The 21429-nt window shown below is 51.5% G+C and overlaps 1 protein-coding gene across 5 annotated transcripts in view; it reads right to left on the bottom strand.

The window, feature by feature from the left end:
• Nucleotides 1-21429, bottom strand: part of CTBP2 (C-terminal binding protein 2) — a 156310-nt gene that overhangs the window by 44238 nt on the left and 90643 nt on the right. For 4 of the 5 annotated variants that reach the window (XM_036103079.2, XM_036103069.2, XM_036103077.2 and 1 more), the window contains one exon: nucleotides 4436-4595. The exons of the other annotated variant lie outside the window; for it this stretch is intronic. In XM_036103079.2, the coding sequence (XP_035958972.1) occupies nucleotides 4436-4493 (58 nt within the window). In that variant the 5' untranslated portion in view covers nucleotides 4494-4595. The remainder of the gene's footprint in view (nucleotides 1-4435; nucleotides 4596-21429) is intronic. 5 annotated transcript variants of the gene reach the window in all.

The raw sequence follows: 21429 nt of genomic DNA, 5'->3' as shown, positions 1-21429 counted from the left end.
ATATAATTATAATGTATAGCAACATTATGAATCCCCCTTTTAAAATCCACATTTTGGGGCTATTTAAAAATGGGTATTTATTAGAAACGATTGTGGACTACCTAGAGATGGCCAGTTTCAACACGGTTTCTGTACAAAGTGCTGGTCAGTGCTTTCAAGACCAAAACAGGTACAACAAAATAGCCTACAAATAGAAGACGAAGTGATTCTGGTCTGAGTCCGCTGACTCCTCCCTATCTGTAGGGAAATACCAGCCAGTCCCACTCTATGGGCTCCCGTGGGTGTGAGTAGTGGAATGAAAGCTGCTGTGAGGGAAGATCCCCCAGGCGCCCCAATGCCTCTACCACCTCAGCCATGTGGAAAACCTGGAGGCTCGGAGACATCTTTGCTTCTAGAACATTCTGGGACCATGAATAAACTTTCTTAGGGGCACGCTGCATTGAGATGTAGTACTCTCTCACAGTGACACGCTCATCCCATTGAGAAGAGGAGAACGCCACTGAAGGAAAGTCTTCTTTTACCTCATCTGTGCAACATCTTCTGACTCCTCTTGTCCTCCTTGGTGACGAAACTGACATAGAAAGACTCCCAGAATGTAGAACTACTCCTGTGTTCAACGGATAGCAGTTGGTCTCTATTTTCCCCATGTCCATGCAACCAGCCCACCTTCTCACCTCCTTCTACCTCTATGCTCATCATGAAAATATCCTAGAGACAAGACATGTTGGATAGGATGGTTTATTTAAAAGGAGGTTCCCATCATTCATTTTTCTCCTGTAGAGGAAGGGGAGAGTCCTCTCCTGAGTTATGTTACAAAGGGGGTGCTAATCACAGCTCAACTCATGCAATCACCAAGACCATTTTTCCACGTGTGTAAGACGTTCCAACAAAATAAAGTAAGATGAAATATCTACATTTTCCAAATTACATTCTCCATAGCCACAGCAAAGGATGGTGTTTAGTGATTTATTCTACCATAACCCATAATAAGATGTTCTAACAAAAAGTCATCAGCAAAGCCATTCTGGTATATTACCCTTCTACAAACCCAGAAAATGCTTTCCAGAAAATGCTTTTCTGGGCTACTTTTGCAATACTGAATGATAGTAAGCCCTTTCTCTGACCAACAGATATTTGGGGCAAAATTACACCAGCTCTGCCATGATGTAGTAACACAGTGAAACTCTGATGGTGCAATTCGCAAATGCAATATATCAATTATGCCAGCAAACTTAACAGAGTGGGAAACCAAGACCTAAATTATACACCGAAAAGGGTAGATGGCAGCCTGGCCCTGATCAGTGCCTGTTTCACACCCTGCTCCGTAAGAATTCTTACACAACAGCACTCTAGGACTGTTTGATATCAGGCATTAGAGAGAGCAGAGAACAAACTATAGATATCAAAATAGAGCGGTCACTTTAAAAAGAAAGATTAAAATCTGGCTTTTAAGTCAGCTTGAAAGACCATTATTCCAACTGATTTGGATGGAGTCCCAAAGACCGGCTGGTGAGAAGCAAAGCTATACTCTGCTCTGTGCTTAAAGCACGACAGAAACATCCCGTGGGGGTGGGGGGGTGGGGGGGGAGGGGAATGAGAAGGTGCAGCCCGAGTCAGATTCTGCCCTCTACCCCGTTTTCCCTTGGCTTCGACTCAGAGCCACAAAGGGCAGAGTGGCTAGGAGTGGCCACAGGGAGACCTTGAGGTTTCCAGGAGGAAGAGGCTGGGCCTTGGAAGGCAGGCAGGAATTCTGGAAGCAGCATCCGTGCAGGGATAATACTCAGATTCCACCAGACTGGCTAGGCTGGAGCAAAAGTGTTCATTAAAGTGAGGGAGGGGGAAGGAGTGGGACCCAGGAGGGCCTGTCTGGCATGGGATCCCACAGCCGGGGTTTGTGCTGGGGTCTTGAGGTAGGCGGGAGGACAGAATTCTGGAGATTTGTTCCCAGAGACCAAGAGCCGAGATGACAAAGTTCCTATGAACCCAGAGCGGCTACAACAGAGCAAGGCAGCTTTCATACTTTTAATCATAAAAATCAAAAACAAGGAGCTATAGGAAGTCCTGGGGGGCGGGGCGGACATTGGCAGAGGGAAGGAGACCATAGTTTGCGGGGCGTGATGGACGTTCTAGAAGAATATTAAAGAGCAGTCAGCTCGGGTTTACAGAACAGATACTGGTAACAGTCAGAAGCCAGGGATGCAGACGCATGAGGCCTTCAGGAGGAACTGAATCCACGGAACTGATCTGAGAGAAAGACCAGATAAGCAACAGCAGACTGCCCGGGTTCAGGGGCACACAGACCGACTGCTCTGCGCCTCACTGGTCGCAGCTGGGAAATGAGCACCACCTGTCCCGGCCCGAAAAACCTGCTAAGTCGGTGCCTCAACACAAGGGTCACAAACGAACCACCTTACAGCAGCTGTTACCCGGAACGGGACAGCAAGCCAACGTCTGGGATCGTGGATTACAAGTAACACCCGAGTAAGTGAATTTCACATGTCTGTCTTGATGGCACCTACTGAGAAATTTTAAAAATTGTAGCTGCAACCAGCTCAGGAATGTCATTCACGGATGAAGCAGATACTGAAATTTCAGTTATAAAAAGTGGGTGGGAGGTCGATGGACCATGCTCGGGAGAGGGGGTCTGAAAGAGCCGTCAATGGTTTTGCCCTTGCGGACAGCCCTCACAATATAGAGGGGAAAGGCCACAGGCTCTCCAATCCCATTCTCGTCCCCGATGGGGTACGTCTAGATAAATCCTGGGATCCTGGGGTGGGGTGGGGATGGAGGCGAAATCAGCACAGGCATTCTGCCCACGAGCCTTGGAGAGTTGATTCACTAAGTTTTCCGAACAGTAACCTGAAACGAAGCACCTTTCCACCAGAGGTGAAAAGTAAATTTAATAAATCCCCACATGATCGGGTGAACCCAGATGGTGGGACCTGACCAACCAAACAGTTCGCCTGGGCTCTTCAAGGAGTATCAGTGCTTCTGAAAGTCAAAAAGGCCAAGAAAAAATGTTTAGACGAAGGGGACCAAGGAGACATGACAACTAAATGGGTCCCTTGATGAGTTTCTGCACAAACCAAGCAGCTGGAAACAGATGCACGGGGAAAATGAAAATAGGCAGTCTGTATTAGAGAATGCTGCAGTGAGGTGCTGTCCCCTGGGCGGGGGGGGGGGGGGGGGATTATGGCACTGTGTTTACATCAGGAGAGGTCCTAAAAGGGGACACATGCCATAGGTCCTTAGGAGTGAACTGCCACAGCTTCAACTTTCGTTTCGATGGTTCTGGAAAGTCCACCCATCCATTCATACACACACATGTATCACCATACAGGAAAGCAAGTGACAGCAAATGTTCTCAACTGGTACATGCAGTTGAAGGGAGTCTCAGTGTCCCTTCTAGTCCATCGATCTTTCTGTAGGTTTCAAACTTCTGCCATGTTTAGCAAAACCTTTAAATCCCAAACCCCCGACACGGCAGCAGAACCCAGGGCTGTGGGAGGGCCAGTGGACAGTGCTACGCTCTGGCGTCACGGAGCTCCTGCCGGGCACACAGTCACCCGGTACAACACGTCCTTGACGCCTCCACCCCGTGTGGCTGGACCAACCGTTCCATGTGCGCAGCTGGTGGTCCAAGCAGAGTGCGAGCGCGTGCGGGGTGGGGGAGCTGCCGAGCCCACCCTGCCGGGGGGGTGGGGGTGGCAGGGGGCTCCCCTCTGCAGCCCCCATCACAGACCCTGCAGCCAAGTCACCGGTCACAAGGCCGGGCCGACCCAGTGGGCAGCGCGGCCATGGCCGCCAGGAGCGCTCAACCCCACGCCCGAGGCCGTGCGCTCTGGATTTCTTCCCGCTCCCTAATTAGGAGGGGATGGTGTTTAATCAACATCTCAGAGGTTCGTCCCCAGGTTTCCATTAGATTTTAATTATGTTTATTTTCCCTTTCATGAATAAAACACTTCCAGACATTTTCAAAGATACCAGGGATGTGAACACATAATGAGGGGCAACGCTGGGCTCTTCAGGAGTATCTGGGAATTCATCACTGGGAATACCTTAATTGGAAACAGATAAAAGTCCAGAACCTCAGAAAGTGAAAAAAGATGGCCCTGTGACATGGTGTCCTCCCATCTGCAGGGTGACCTTAGGGTGTGCGCAAGAAACAGATGGAGGGCCACTCCCTCCCCAGCTGTCCTCCTAGCCCCACCCCCTCCCCCGGGAGCCGGGCACCCCTGCGCGCAGGTCAGGTCTGGTGACCACGCGGCCCAGGACCCGGGCGGGGGGTGCTAGGGCCGGGGGTGGTTTCTGGCTGCAGTGGGTTTCAGTCTGAACCGGGAACCAGGTCCCCACGGGTCAGCGGTGAGCGGGGCGAGGGTTCCAGGGCGGGACTACGCACCTTTGGTTACAAACCGCCAATCACGCTGGCTCTTACCTTCACAAATTCTGTCCAATCGCTGTCGCTTGACTTTGTGCTTATCCACAAGGGCCATTCTTTATCGAACTTTGCAACTCTCTGATTCAAAAGGCAAAGCGGTCCTCTAAGAACTTAGGGGAACGCGCAGGAGTCTGCGGGCATTACGCCACTATGAACCCTGAAACAAGGAGAAAAGAATCCTTACTCTCTGGACAGCCTGGGGGCAAGGACAACAGGTCATTCAGGATTTTATTGCCCCTTCCTACAAGGGGACCTGCCACCAGCACTCGCTCTCTTCCCTCCAACACGGGAGATGGAGGTTGTTCTAGTCTGCTGTCCCGGTCTCCCACCCTCCGTCTCAGACGGGAAGGGAGAGGACGCACAAGACAATTGTTACTTGCGTCTGCAAGCAGTAAACGGCAGCATCTAGAGCTCCTGCTTTTAACTTCAGGGCTGTCCACGCCAACTGCCGACAACCTGAACTGCTGTTAATTCGTACTCCGACGCCAGAGACCACGCTATGGGGCCAGCTGGGCCTGCCCTGTGCTGAACACAGAGGGGCGGAGCCTCAAGGGGGGGGCAGGTCCCAGGCCCACTGGCACTGAGATACAGACACCCAGCTGGGGCTGCAGGACAAGTTCTCTCAAGGCCTTCCACCAGGCAGTTTACGCGACTTCCCCCCGAGAGCCGCTGCTCAGCACGACACCTGGCCCTGACCCCACCGTAAGAGGATGGGGCAGGAAGCCACGCGCCACCTAACCACTTAAGCAAAGTGCTGGTCCAGGGCCACCTTCCTGGGCCTCCTTGGCATCTGGAGGGAGCCACAGATGGCATCGTGACGGCCGTGTCCAGGCTGCTGGCCTTGACACCGGGCAGCGGCGACCGGGCCCACGCCCGTCCGCGGCATTTCGGGCAGAAATGAGGCAGAGGAGGGGTGGCTCCCATTTGGGTTGAGGGCTGCGGGAGTCTCCAGAGGGAGAGCCACATGCCACCCGAGGAATGGGGAGCTGCTGCCCAGCTCGTTTGTGGAGGGAGGCTGGGGGGGTAGTGTTCTGGAAGGCTCTGACCATCACTTCCTGCTCATCCAACGTACCAGTTGAGGCCACAAGTCACTATCTGCCCCCGACAATGTCCGAGCTTTTTTGACTCATTGCTGTGGTCTTATTTTAACAACATGCACACGCACAGGAAAAAGTTGTCCTTAGTTACCCAGTAAATGAGGGGGGATAGAAGACAAAAGTGAGGCTCCAGGGTTAATAATGAGGATTATTATGTATGGTCATCAATTATGCAAAAACGCTGGGAGTTACTTTATCAAAGGTCAGAATACAGGTCTGACTAGGAGAAGGCAGACTTCCTGGTAGTTAATGGCTTATTTCCCAGCAATGAGGCGCACCCCAAAGATTTATGGCAATAATTACACGATTTTTTTTTTAAAAGAGCTAGGAAAAAGCACAATTTCCAGTCACATAAATAATTAATGCAACATCCCAGGGATACTAAGCCCTATCCAAACCTGGGGAGTTCCCCAAACCTGCACTGGCCACACCAGACTAGGGAGGGGATGAAGGTTGTCCGAAAGCAAGTGGGTCAACCAACACTTGGGAGGTCCCCAGTGCAGATGTGATGGACACGTTATAAAAAATTCTGGTTTTGCTTTTACTGGGCTTTAGGAAAGGCACGGAGCGAAAGGGGTTCCTAACTCAAGCAAACTGGAGACAAGAGTCCCAGACAGAGGGACAGCAAGGCCTCAATCCTGCACACAAGTGCTGGTGCTCACGAGACACCCACGGGGTGGCCCCGGGCCCCAGAGCTCGGCCTGGCAATTTCCATCTGCTTGGGTCCCGAGTTCTGCTCATCAGGCTGCAGTGTGGCCCCTCTCCTCCATGCCCGTGTGAAGTCAGAACCTCGTGTTAGCCGAGGGGTGAGAGAATTAATTAGTTAATATTTGTGAAGTGCCTTAGAGATGAAAAATGACAGCATTATCATCCTAGGCAAGCCAGCTTTCACACCCTCCTCCTCCCATTCCCCAAGTGAGGCCTAATCATTCTTTTTGCTTTCCTTTGAATTTTAATTTGTATAATTAGATGGAGTCCTGAAAAATTGATAAGTAGAATCTCGATTATGCAATCAAAGGAAAGATCAGGCATCGCCTTACACAAATAGTCTGCGTCCTATTATTTAAAAAAAAAAAAAAGAAGAAGAAAAAGGGCAATGGACTCCCACGTCTGGGTATTTTTGGGGCTGGGTGTGTGTGTGTGGGGGAGGGTGGGGTGGTCTCTATGCTGGCCCCTCTGTGGGGCCCCCTCTGGCTGTGGCTCCCGCCCATGCTGACAGTGAATTTAGACTCACAAGGCCACCAGGCAGAGCCCGGTCAGGACCTCGTGGCAGTGACCGCTGATTCACAGAGCCTCGTCCCTTTCCCCTCAGTATATCTTTTGAAGCAAGAATGTATGAAATGTGACATTTTCCTCCTCGGCTCTCCCGGGGAGCAAGCTATTTATGAGGACTTAATTAGCATACCCCTCTTCCTGATGACAGGGACAGGCCCTCCTCAGAGCGGAGCCACGAGCTTCGGTCTCTAGCTGGTGTCCACACGGGGATGGCCGGCACCCTGCGCCCTCCACGCCGGCCCTGGGCTCCCCGGGCAGCGCCCGCTGCGAAAGCCACCATCCACCTTTACCTTCTACCAGTCTCCACTCACAAATCAGGCCCTTTTCTGCCCCTGAATTGATCACCACTATCATCACTCAAGTCTGTGTTTAACAACAAATCGAGGTACACACAGAAGAGAAAAAGGAGGGGGGATGTGTCCCACTGTCCCTCTTTAGTGCAAACCATACAACTTCGAACCACGGTCATGGTGTTGTCACAGGGGGGAGCAGAATTCTAGAACCTACTTGCGTAATGACCGAGGGGAAGCAGGCTCCGTGTTTGTAAAAAAAAGGGATGTTTTTACGCTCCTTGCCCGCGGTAGCCAGCCGTGGACACCGCTCCCTCCGGCTGAGGCTGGGAGGGCGACCTCAGTGGAACTCAAGAAGGGTCAGAAGGAAAGTCAGGTCTTCTCACAAGTAGGATCACCAATGCCAAATCTTACAGAAAAACCACCGTCGTCTTCTCCTCCAAAAGGGAGATCCTAAAATTGCAGGGCAAACCACAGAAGGGCCCACCTGACCTTCTATTAGCTCGAGATGAGGGGTGATCCAGGGCTGAAAGGTCTGGGGTCAGTGAATCTGGCTCATTGTAGAAGGAGAAAGATGCCTGCATGAGAAAGATACTTAGATTCTGGTCTCCACCAGAAAGCATCTGCAAGGGTGGGAGATGTGTTCCCCGTGGGTTTCCAAGAGAAACTGGAGATTTAAAAGGGGCAGCAAACAGGAAGTGCACTTCATTTTATGACCACTTGCTTGTTTATCAAACACAAAACAAACACCCAAAAGCGAGTACAAGAGAAATGGGTTGTTCCCCTCATCCAACAAGGTCTAAAATCTGGGTGGATTGATTTTTACTGAATAGGACCATTAACAGCCCACCTGCCCGGACCAAACTCCACAACGCACAGAAACCCCGAGTCCTTACTCATTTACATTCGTAAAATCACAAGTTCTAAAAAATGCCCTCAATTTCTTTATTCTAATTCCTAGTCTCCATAAATATTAGGCAGACGATAAGAAGTTACACCCAGTAATTGATGTCTTTCCAAATGAAAATTCTTCTAAAACCATGGCAATCGCCTTCAATTCTTTTTAAGGAAATCTACTTAAACATTATGTTAATAAAGAGAGACCAAGTTGTACGATGAGTCCTCAATATATTGCACTGTTCTGCCCGCAAGGGGGTTAGAGTTTCGGCTTGAGAGGTTGAGATGATCCAATGCAAGGAGAAAAGGCCCCCACGGCCCCCCAACAGCGTGGGTACAACAATGGCTCCCACCTTTCCGAGCTGGGATCCCCGAGGGGATGATGGCACCACTCCTCAGGTCTCCTTTGCCCCATCCTACAAGGCTCTAGTGATGTCCACAGGCTTGCTCACCAACCTGGGAGTGACCCAGCAGGGCAGCACCTGCTGGCAGGCCAAGGTCAGCATATTTAGTGCCTTGACAATGCTGATCCACCGAGGCCAACTGCCCAGAACACTCCCGACTCTTCATCGAGACCCAGTGGAGTCAAGTGGTCCTCAGGCTACCGCCAAAAGGACCTGTTCCAGCATTTTCAGAAGCCAAACTGGAACAACAGATTCCTTTCTTGGGGAGACGGCTGGGTAGAATCCTCTGTACAGGGGATCTGGGTTTTGTTCGGTAAAGTCTATCTGAAGAAATATTCTATAGGGGTCAGGGATCAACGGGAAAAACACTGGCTTAGCCTTCGGGAAATGGCTGACATACTAGCACAATGAACAACAAAATTATTAAAACTGCATTTTAAGGAAGAAAAGGAAGCTTTGGGGGGGAAGATCAATTGTGGGAAATAAGCTCACTGAAGTCAATTTTGTAAATGTCTCAGACCTACTACTGCTCTTGGATTATTTCCTCAGTAGCTTTGGGCATGTTTAAGGTTTTTTCTTTTCTTTTTTTGAAAGGGGAAACCAATGGTTCGGACATCAAGTGGCATATCGTAAGTGTAGAGGTGACTCCCAGCCCCACAGCGCCCACCCCAGGCCCCAGACAGAGGTAAGCGGCAGGACTAAAGCCTCACTCTGGTTCCTGGAGCCAGACCCGTACACCGTTTGGTAAGGCTGCTCACCTTTCCCCCAGGGAACTCCTGGCAGCCCGACCCGAGGGTGACAGGGTCACACCGCCACACCCTGGTCACATGCCCTCCATCAATTCCACGGGCCCCACCCTCTGATCATCAGAAGTGCCTGGCCAGCATCACGTGCCATTAGCACAGGCCCACCACACTTATCCAGCACCCAGGGGCCAGGCGAGCTTCAGAAGTCAGAAGCATGTGGATCTTTAAGAAGCCATAGAGTGCTTACACCGTATTATGGTAGACCCCCAAATCAATCATTAGAATTTCTGCTCCAGGACACAAGAATATGCTCACCCAACTGGATGAACATACAGGATACAATTACCCTCAACAATTCAGGCCAGGTAAAAAATCTGCTGCCAAATGGGTTACCAAAGAATTAAAGGTTCCAGAACTTTCTACAGTTTGGATGTGAGGCTAAGGAATTGTGGGCCTGGAATTTTAGGCTTTCCGTCCGGCCCCCCAGCAAAATATTCCCTGGGGCTCTGAGGGAGGGAGAGAGATGAAGAGTGAAGAGCCTGTTAAGGTCACCCACCTAGAAAGTAAGTCTTCTAGCACGAGGAAGCCCAGGGCCAGGGCGTGAGTCCTGTCAGGCCGGAGGCTGCCCCCAAGAAGGAGCAAATGTCAAAGCCACACTTGTGCTGAGACCAGCTCCTCCGCCAACAGTTTCGGGCAAGTCCTTCTGCTTGGTTACGATTGTTAGCACATGAAAATACCTTTCCCGGCGTTAAATGCAAAACTCAAGAATTCTCAATATTTTCACTTGCTAACAACTATCACCAAGAATAGAGGACTGGAACAGCACCGATTCATGATTTTCCTAATTGGTTGTTTTGTGTCATAATGAAAATTAAGTGTTGGTTTTCCCACGCTGAAGGAAATGAGACTCTCCCGTGTTCAGAATTTTCACACATTTTTAAAGCACTTCACTTACAAGTATGCTGCAAAAATTAATATATTCATTTTTATAATAAAATGGTCTTTAGAAACAAAAGCAAACAGAACAAAAAAGATAAAGGCAAATAAACAAATTTTCATTTAAATTAAGAAACGTAAACCACCACCTTTTATTCCCATGGTGCTGAGACCGAGGAACCACGGGAACACAGATGGGATTTTTCCTTCCCCAGTTTTCTGACCTCTCCCTCCTCGGGCATGACAATTCAGATCTGGAGCTGAGAAGTTCGCCTGGGCAGGGTGAAGGGAGGAGCCTCCTCAAGTTCCATTATGACCGGGTAACTCCTCTTTTGTTACATACTGGATGTAAGAAATTACTGTAGAATATTTGCATCTGAGCGAATAAAAGTGAACACCATACAGAGGAAGCAACCAGAACGTCAGAAAGTTCTCATGAAAGGCCTGCAGAGGGGCCGTGGGCATGGTGAGGCTTTTGGGGTGGCCACTCCGGTGCCCCAAAGGTCACCTGAAGGTGACGTTTGCAGCCTGTGATAAGACAGCGCACCCGTGTGCATTTGCTGTGGTTCAGTGCAGAGCAAAAGCACCGCTAACTAACGGCCACTAAGGGCCTGGACCTGGAGGGCAACCAAGGCAGAAGCCACCAGGGGACAGCGGTCAGAGAGTGTACGCTAACATTGTGCTTAACTTTAAAATAGCCTACCGGGGGGCGCGCCAGGCTGGCTCAGTTGGAGGAGCATGTGACTCTTGATCATGGGGTTGGGAGTTCGAGCCCCACGCTGGGTGTAGAGATTACTTAAAAATAAAAATAAAAAAATCTTAAAAAAAAAATAAAGTTATTATTTGAGAGAGAGCAAGCATGAGTGGGGGGAGAGGGAGAAGCAGGCTCCCAGCTGAGCAGGACCCTGGGATCGTGACCTGAGCCGGCAGATGCTCAACTGACTAAGCCACCCAGGCGCCCCAATAAACAAACTTTAAAATAGCCTATTGAATGGAGGGTGGGATGGGGGAGGAACAGGGTGGAGAGTAAAGATTTAACACTTTCAAAGCAGTTTGGATTATTTGCTTATTCTAACATATGAATTGCATCTGTATTTAAATGCCTAATAAGGACAATTTTATGGAACTAGTTAGTTGGCAAACAAATGGCAAGATCTTGAATTTTAAAAAAAAATCTTAATGTTAGATTTTGAAGACCTCTGCCTCCTTGGCTGCCCTCTTGGAACATCCGCCTTCCTCAGGGGACACAACTGTTTTGCTGCCCCTCTGAAGATCCCAGCCTGCTTGTCTCTTTGACACCGTGCAGTCCGGAATCCGCATGTGAGGGGACGCTCTTTGCAGTCTTGGTTCATTTGCAAAGCTAATGGGAAACCAGCAGTGTGGGGCGGACTGTCTCCTGGTCTAACCCTTCCCAGGAGTAGGCCTGGCGCCCAGCGATGGGGCCCTCTGGCCGGCAGAGGGCACTGCTCGCTCGGCGTGGCCTTCCCAGGCCCCAGAGCCCTGAGCTGCTATGCTGGGACTCACCCTGTTCATTTCAACCCCAACTTGGGCTCTACCAAGAACCTGGAGAAAATGAAACCAGATACCTCCAGAAGGAAAGGTCTGAGCTGATTTCAGGATGGCACACCGCACCTTCCCTCAATCTCCGGATGCAAAAAGAACAGATACCTCCAATCAACCTTAAAACCAGGGATGTTTTTAGATTTAGAACCATGAGCACCTGGGGAAAAGGGAACCCAGGCAGGCCCCCCCACCTTCAGAGCTGAGTGAGCCGATGAGGTGGCTCACGGATCCAGGAAGGGCATGGCCACCCTGAAGGATGATTTTCCATTACGCCCATGCTTCTTGTTTAAAGACACATCAGTGAGGAATGAGCCATAGTGATGAAAAATGAAAACAACTTGGCAGGGATGTAGTTTCTAAGGAGAGGAAAGAAGAGGTGGAAACCAAGCAAAGGCGTGTCAAGGTTTCCACCACGAGGCTCGGTACCACGTACACCTGGTTAATTGGTAATTGTGCGATTCTCCTTGACCCCCAGCCTCAGTGTGTTGTGAGACACAGATGACCTCAGAATACACAACTTTTTTGGGAGACACTAACAGAGAGGGAGGTCAAATGAATTTTTCCAACCACGTTCGGGAATGAATTCTGACCAGCAGGCAGGGCCTTCTCCCTGGGCCCCTTAAGTGAGCACAGCAGAGGGAGAGCTGACCCCACCAGTCTTCTCTGACCACCACGTTCGAAGCAGCCCACACACGGATGCAGTGAGTCAGCTCCCTCTCCGCACCTGTGGGCACCCAGATGGTTCAGGTTGAGGGGGCGCTGGTTTCGTTCATGGACACTGAAGTAGGGGTGACGCACATGCCTCATCCAATCCCCACAGCTCCCTAAGACCAGCACCCTCTCCTAGCCCCATTTCAAAGCCAGCGTTGCCATAGCAACAGGATGCCGCTGGGCAGCATGACTTGGCAGGCCAGGTCTTTGAAGAACCCCACACTCAGGCGCCGGGGTGTCCCACCTCGCCCCCAACTCAGTCTTCTCCAGGAAGCATCCTAGAAGTCTCTCCTGCTCTTTGCTCTCTGCATCTGACACAAGCCCCTTCCCATCATGTTCCAAAACACACTGAGTTGGAGCAGGGTCCTCGACTGCCCACTTTGGGGTAGACAACCCAGCACGGCGTGTGGGCCACCTGATGGCCCAGGAGAAACAGAAAGAGGCTGCCAGGCATGGCCCACCAGCTCCGAGGCTGGCAGGAGAGGGGATTCAAGTCGGTCTGTTGGAAATAAAGTTATCAATCTGAACGATGGCTGGCTGGGTCCCTTTGTTCGCTTTCAAAAAGCTGGTGTCTGGAAAGATGACCTCTAAGAAACAGCTCAAAGAGTTCACTCTGAACCTGCCCACCTGCCTGAAGGAGCAGGGTGAGCCAGCCTCCCAAGTTTGGTGCCGGAGGGATACAGTAGCCAGTGGAGGACCAAACCAGGTACACCCCCGAGCAACCCTGCAGCCCGGCCCGGCCCGGGAGAAAGCGCCCAGCGCCCAGGGAAGGCGTCACACGACTCAGCTTATGGCTGCCCCCTCGGAGGGGCCCACACTTCAAGACTCGATCAGCAGGCACGTCCTGGGACAGGAGTGTTCCAAGTGCCTGAGGGTGGCCCATCCTTCATTTCAAATGAGGTGTCTCTTACACAAGGGCAGGTATCAGGAAAGTCAACTCAGACCTCAGGAACAGAGTAAGGAGTTTCCTTTCTGACGATGGCTCTTCCACATCTAGACCTTTACAAACGCCCGAAGCCCATCGCCACATTTCTCTACGGGGAAAGCCACTGGCTGGAGCCATGGGGCATCTGCAGGCTCCCTTGGTGCCCCGTCTCAGGCGGCAGGGTTAAGGAAATCGGACGTCCCTAACTCTGAAGGTCTTTTGACTGAAAAGCTGGTCTTCCCAGACCTTCTCTTTTCAACCTGAGTCACAAAAAGGAGAATCTTAATCTTAGATGTCGCTATTTAACAAAATGAAATAAAACCACTGGCTGCTAATTCATTTTGCTCGACATGGTTTTAATATGGAAGATGGGGGGGTACTGGAAACCCGGGGGGGCGGGGCAGACTTTGTATCCATGACTGCACCAGAGGAGGGTGGCCGGCTGGCAGTCAGGTAGGGGGGAGAAGCGGGTGACACTTACGTCACACAGATTCATCTCTGCTGATCAAATTCGAGAAGGGAGCCTCTAAAGAGCTCCTTTTGTTTTTCTGTAGTAAGGTATTCCTGGAGAATTTCCCTGGTGTTACGGGGGGGGGGGGGGGGGGGCGCTCCAGATCTGTTCTCCAAGTCTTTGGTGGGTAAACAATACAATTTCTACATTTATTGTAGCCCAGAATGTTCTGAACTATGGCTAAAATATCCCTTGGTGTAGAGAGCTTGCTTGAATAGGAGGAGGAGGCAGCAATATTCCCTGTGAGAATGTTCCGGAGGTGTGAATCCTTGTCCTAATGAACTGGGTTCTTCACAAACAGGGTCACCATGAGATGGTTCACGTGAATACAATCACCTGTTTAGACAATTACAGCTCACCGTGTGCTGATGCCCAAAGATCCTAATTTTACATGAAATCCTACTAAAGAACTCTTGACAAGGTGATCGCCTTTGAAAAATCTGTTTTGAGTTGACTTATGGGGGCGCTGTACACTTTGGAGCCCCAGGCAAAGAACAGACAGAGGAAGGGAGGCTCGGAGAAGGTGGGATATCTGGACACCATGTTTATGTCCCTGCACCGACAAAATGTGCAAATGGGACAAGATGTCACTCTAGGGGAGGGAAGGCAGCTTCCTGAACGCCCATCCTTGCCGCCCAAACTGCGTATTTATGGTCTTATTGTCCGTATCGGAACACCCCAAAGCTTAACACACATTTTCAGCTAATTGCCCACAGTCACATCAGGTGTAAGTGTCTTGCTCTACGGACTGAGTTATGCCCCCTCTCCAACAACAAAAATGACATTCAAGTCAGAAGCGTCAGTACCTCAGAATGTGGCCTTATTTGGGGATACAGTCTTTCAGAGGTAATCAAGTTAAACCAAGGTCATTAGGGTGGGCCCTAGTCCAATAGGACTGGAGTCCTTCTAAGAAGGGGATATTTAGACAGAGGGACCACATGTGTGGACACAGTGAGGAGATGACCATCTACAAGTCAAGATGAGAGGCCTGCAAGAGGTCCTTCCTTCCCAGCCCGCAGACGAAACCAACCCTGTCGACTTCCTGCTCTCAGACTTCTGGTCTCCAGAGCCTCGTGCCAATGTGCTTCTGTTGATTAAGCCACCTGGTTGGCGGTACTTGGTTATTATGGTGGCCCTAGCAGACTGATCCATGCCTACTGATGATATTGGGGATGGCTGCCCCAATAAATCCTCTAGGATCTTGCACCAGTGATGCTCAGGGAAGCTCAGGACCACCTTGGTGGGGGTCCCGGCCATGCAATTTGTCAAGAACCCTGGCTTTGTTCACAACACCAATGCCAAGTCAACCTGAGTCCAGCCGTGTGCCCGAAAACTCAATAAATGCAGACCCCCCCCGCCCCGGTGCTGGGCCCCAGCGGCTGCTATGCCGGGCAATCAGAATGGGCCAGGCGGGTGAAGGAAGGGGCTGCCAGCCCACCCCCCAACTCCCGCAATACACAAGCAGTCGCCTCCTGAAAGAGACCTGTGTTTTCAGGGAGAGACACAAAGAGATAAATGCCCTAACCTTCCCTTTAAACCGTGTTCTGCTCCCCAAATCTGGGAATGCACGGTTTCGAACACATTACAGTCATTGATACAGTAGTTCAACAGGAGAGAGAAAAAAAATGATACCCTTGTACTGCACTGGCATCAGGTTTGCATTACCCACAAGATGGGGAACGCTAACAGAAAGCCACCAGAATACTGTCAGTCCTCGGCGGCCCACGCTGACGCGAGGTCTGTGAACTCCAGGGTACACGACACACTCTCCTCGCATCGGCGATGCCCACAGGCCTGGAGAACAGAAAGCCGGCAGTGGGGCTGCCTTACCCCAGATGCTTACAGTACGTTTCCAGGCTGCGTTCAGCACGCACACAGACTTAACGGAGGCACCCCAGGGTCTCCACTCTGACTCATGCTCACCCATAAATCTGGGGACATTAAACAAGATCTATCAAGGGCCGGGCCCCACATTAAGAATGCAGCCTTCCAGGCCCCCCTCGGCATAGCAATTCACTGGATACACAGGCCCTCCTGCTTTCCTATTCTCAGAAGTGGTCCTTGACCTGCAGCTCCTATTACAGTTGAGCTCTCCTAATCAGAGGAAAAAGAGTGCAGGTAACATGAAAGGCAGTCTGCAGAGTTTCAGAGCATACACACAGCCCATTCCTGCAACGTGAACGACAGATGGGAGCTCTGAGATATCAGCAAGCCCCACCCAGAGCCCAAAGGGCAGGAAAGGCACGGAGTGGAGTGGAGCCGTGGTGCACGCACGCACGCACGCACACACACTTGTGTGGGCCTCGATGTTTTCTGGGAACCACGGCATTTTTGGAACATTCTGAGACTTGAGAAGTTACCAAATCCAAACCGCTGCCTTCACAGATGAAGAATGTGAGACTCAAGGACTCTGGGTCACTCCCAGCCCATGTTTCTGCTCACCCCCTAGGGTCCCCGTGACACTTCTCACCAGCAGCCGTGCAGACGCATGACTGGTACAAGGATCTGGAAGCCCAGGAGCCAGCTTGGGCCGTACGAGCCAGGCTGAAAACGTGTGTGACAGCTACATCTCATTTAGCTATTACCGCAGTCCTAAACCACAACTAACACCCCCCCACCTGCCCCCGGCCAAGGTGGGGCTCTCCAGACCCCGTAAGTAAGCCAACAGATGAGTACAACAAAGACAGACTGGTTTGTAAACTCATTAGGAAAACAGAGTCCAGGTACAATCACACCCAGCCTTCGGAGGGGGAGCTCCCACAGCACAGTCTTGAACGGCTGGGAGGTTTGTGACTTGAGCACCGGGGACACTCGCAGAGCGCTTCATGTGGGACAGGTACTGTTCTAGGTGCTTTCGGGAGCGAAGTCACCCACCACACACAGAAGCAGCCCGCCAGCAAGTTCCACTCTGCCGAAGTCAAGAAATAACCTTGCAGTCTACACTGCAAACACATCAGCACCACCTCAGTTGTCAAACCGGCTCTGGATGACTTCGGGCAAGTCCCCAGCATCCCAGGTGATCGCAGAACAGAGGTGCTCCCCCAGCCCAGACGCCTTCAGAGGAGGAAGCCCAGAGGAAGCCCGGATCAGGGCCCAAGGGGTCAGGGACTACGGCTCAAGGCTCACTCCCTCCAGTAACTTGCTAGTCTTTTTTTTTTTTTTTAAATAACATTTATTTATTTATTTTAGAGAGAGAGAGAGCACGCATGACAGAAGGAGAAATGGGAGAGAGAGAATCTCAAGCAGACTCTCCGCTGAGCGAGGAGCCTGATTCGGGGCTCAATCTCAGGACCCCGAGATCGCGACCTGAGTGGAAATCAAGAGTCAGATCCTTAAACCCCTGCGCCACCCGGGTGCCCCAGTAACTTGCTGGTCTCCTAGCCGTGCTTGCTTTGTGAGTTTCAGGTAAAGGCTAAAACACCAACACCACCTTCCAGCCTCCAGGACAGATACCATGTCCGCTCGAGTGGTGGTCTGCTCTCTTGGATTAGGGATGTCAGCTTCAGACTTTCATGGGTTTAGGACCTCCGACACGATCACCCCCAACCCTTGCCATGGGCAGGGACTTGTCCGGGTCACACAGGCTGCCACGATGTCACCTACTAGGGACCCACCTCCCGGTCACACCCGTGGCTCGCAGTGTTTGATGAGCTCCAGTCATGGCACATATCCACGTGCAATACCTAGAGATTCTGGAAGGTTCTCTCTCACAGGGACATAGTGGGCTGTTTGTTGCATTCCTGGTTTGTGAGTCTCCATGAGACATTTTCTTCAAGCCACAGCTTCCTTCAGGTCACGGGGCATCGGGTGCTTCCGGCTGCAGATCTGCCCAGCGCTGCGGGACCCAGATGGGCTCAGCTCCCTAGGCCAGGTCCAAGAGGCAGAACAGAAAGTGGCAGAAAGAACAGACGGGGTGATCTTATTCTCAGAGGGAAACTCAGGATGGGGTAAACGGAATTTGAAAAACAAAACTTGGGAAAATGGCTCCACTAAAATGTGATGAGGTCAGCGAGTAGAGAGAGCCCTAATGACACTTATAAGAAAAAACATCTGTCGGTGTCGAAAGGTCGGCAGGAAGTGAGTGGGATTTACGCGGGCCTGACTGGCCGGACCAGTGCTCCTAGAAAGAGACACACATGGCTCGACTTAGCTCGGAGAAACAACAAAAAACCCCTTTCAATTGTCCTCTGACCAGCCCCCGCCGCCCTCTGAACAAGAGGCCAAACTCTGAGCTATGAAATCCGTCTAGGACCCTGACTGGCAATTACCTCTTTGTTCATTCACTGATCAGCCACCGAGGCTAAAATATTCCTGAATGAGCAGTCTTTGGGGGAATGACGTTCTTGGTGTGTCTGTGTCGCCTCTCCCGGCCACAAAATCTCCAGTTTTACTCTTTGGTTGGAAAACAACGTGGGTCTCTTGAATAGCAAACGTTTCAATAAGTCCATCATTACAAAAAACCAAAACAAGAGGTTTCTTTGGAAAAACAGGAAGTCCTGGTACATAACATGGCTTAAAATAGAGCCAAATTCATCTGTTGACAAAACCTGAGCGTACTAAGCCTGTTGGCCTGATTTGTCCACGATCCAACTTACCTTTTAATCCCTCCTTGAGAAGCCCATCCTGTTCCCTCGGGCGACAGGCTGGCCTGGTCTTTGTTATTACTGACACAGGTCACAGAGCTGGAGCCCGGCCTGGCCGGCCCGCTTCCTGCCCACAAGCCCCGAGGACAGGCTCAGGAGAGGCCAGCTCAGCCACTGCAGGACTCAGGCCTGGTGCTTTTCATAAACTGGGGGCCCACTTCAGGTTTCTCTTTGGAACCCCGTACAACGTGGAGGCCTTCTGGAATTCATGTTCTGTTTGTTCCTTACGGACAGGTACAGAGCTTTAGAGACGTCCTGATTGTTGAGCCAAAACTCTGGGCTATTACCTGAGCTTAACCCCTGGGCAGCGGGCAGAGGCAGGGTGCCCGGCTTCATCCTCGTCTGAAAGAATGAGCCTCTTTCTCCAGGCCAGGAGGGAAGGAGGCCAGGAACTAACTTACTGTTTCCGTTCTTCCCAGAGGTGTCCAACTTTCGAGAATTACAGGCGCAAGGAATCTCCCAAAGACGTGACACAGAAAGTTCTTCCCTGGGCAGCTACCCCCGCACTTGAACCCGCACTTGTCCATGCGGCACGTGTCCACAAGACGCCTCCTTACACACCATCCCACCTACCTGCCCTTGCCCCTGAAGACCAGCCCCACCCTCTCCCCACTACTTTTTGCCTCTCCTTACTAACCACCCAGCACGAGGATGGGCGTGTTCGTACAGCACAGCATGCGCTGTTATCATAATTATCCCCTTGTTAAAACGTGAAACCACACAGTGCACACCGGAAGATCGCACAGCCAGGGCAGCCCAAGGCTCACAGACGTCATGATCACCAAACTCCACTTCCCCAGGTCTGTCAGTCTTCCGGGACCCTTAAAATGTTTCTTCACCACCAGGGAGGGTATTAGGAGGTTTATATAGTCTGGTCTAAAAACTACGTACTATGGGCGCCTGGGTGGCTCAGTTGGTTAAAAACTACGTACTACCGGGGCATCTGGGTGGCGCAGTCAGTGGAGCGTGCGACTCTGGATCTCAGGGTTGCGAGCTCAAGCCCACGTTGGGAGTAGATACTTAACTACACACACGCACTGTATGCCACAGTAAGTAAATTTTCTCTGCAGTTTGCTGACCCAAAGGAGAATTAAAAAAAAAAAAAGTCCAGGGATAAATAGAAATGCTAAGTCGTTTCAGGATTCTGCTGAGTTTTGGTTTGTTGATTAAGGAGAAAACCAGCCGTTGTTACGTGCAGAGGAAGGGGGTGCGCATTCTCATTGAAGGACTGAGAATTTAAACTTCAGTTTCAGCTATGTGGACAACTGTAGTAAAAAATGGGAAGAAACATACTACGTAACTTCAAAAGATAACAGGATTTGGGGTGCTTGGGTGGCTCAGTCGGTTAAGAGTCCGACTCTTGATTTCGGCTCAGGTCATGATCTCAGGGTCGTGGGATCGGGCACCGCATGGTGTGCTTGGGGCTCTCTCTCCCTCTCCCTCTGCCCCTACCTCCACTCATGCACACTCTCTCCCAAAAAAATAAAATCTTAAAAAAAAAAAAACCACCCAATAGGATTTAGATGAAATTTCGTTTGCACCCCAACACTTGCCACCCCTGACCTGCCCTGATTACACAGCCATTCTGGACCCCGAGAAGGGCCGCAGCCCGAGGCCAGCATGCCCTTCCAGGCGACTGGCCACCAATGCTGGAGTGCGCCCTGCCTACCATCATCCGCAGGGACTGCCAGGGGTCAGAGAAGAAGGTGCCAGCCTTGGTCTGGGCTCACTGGGACCCTGAGGGCTCGAGAGCCAGGAAAGGGCACATCTGGGAGCCTGTGTGGGTCTGGCTTTGCTGCGGGGGAGATGGGGTGGGTTCGGGACAGACGGGGGCTTACCCCGGCCTTCACTGGTGAACCCCAGAGCTGGCACCCCGTGATCGTGCTCTGCCGCCCCAGCCCCTGGGAGCTTGGTTAGGGGGCCAAGGGCACAGAGGTCTCGTCCACATAATCCTCGAGCCGTGGCGTGCTGGCCGCTGTGAACCACTTTTCCAAGTCATCCTTCTGCAGAGGGAGCGATCTGGAGGGTCCGAACATACGTGGCAGCACACAGCCACTTAGTTTTACAGCATCGTGTGCTATATTTATACTCCCCCGAACACTGCCAAGGGAGCCCACGAAGGACACGTCCGTGGAGGCCGCTCCGGCTACTCGGGCTGCCCGTCTGAACACAATGGACTATACCTACCAGCGTTTGCTACCTTGACCCCGAGGCAGAGGTTGTAAACCAAATCACTGGAAGTGATTCGAGTAGTTTTTTTTTTTTTTAAAAAAGAAAAGGTCACAAATGGCTTTTAACTGGAAATGCCATGTTCTTACTCTCCACCCTGCCGTGTGTGTGCGTGTGCATGTGTGTGTGGGTGCGTGTGTCTGTCACAGCTGACCTGCAACCCTGTTCTTAGCAAGCAACTGACTTGAAACTGCTGGGGAAGAACCGGCCATGCCCACGCCCTGGAAGGGAAAGTTCTGGAGCCGATCCTGGCCCGTGATTATGTGCAGGGCAGTCATGCAGGAGGAGGATCGAGTGTATCCTGTGTGGGCAGAACCATGACCGACGAGGGGAGGAAGCCAAAAGGAGATTGCGGAAGGATAAAGAAGTTCTCACAGTCAAGAAAAGGCTGACCCCCGGGTGTGAACCAGGCCCCCTGCAGAGGAGCTCCCCACCCCAACTTTGGACTTGGGAGTGCCGTCCCGGGCTGCAGGCCCGTCGGGAGACTCCCTCACGGGCAGGGGTGCTAAGGAGAAAGGGGATTGGGGGAAGGACGTGCAGTCTCCCATCTGTAGAGGCTTTTATCCCTGTTCTAGAATCTTCTGGCCTGTCCAGGAGGCGTGCCCGAGGGGACCCGCAGCCAGCCCCTATTCGATCCACGTTCCCCGTGGCCCTTATAATCCTGAACTCTCACGGGATTCCTGCGGAGGCGAACAGCCATGGTATTTATCATTTTATTTTCACTCAAAACATCCTTCCTGGGACCATCCCAACAAGCTGAGCAT

Source organism: Halichoerus grypus, chromosome 7 (assembly GCF_964656455.1).
Source record: "Halichoerus grypus chromosome 7, mHalGry1.hap1.1, whole genome shotgun sequence".
In the NCBI taxonomy this organism is placed as follows: Eukaryota; Metazoa; Chordata; class Mammalia; order Carnivora; family Phocidae; genus Halichoerus; species Halichoerus grypus.
Note: the sequence above shows the minus strand (reverse complement) of the source record. Positions and strands in the feature narration are given on the sequence as shown.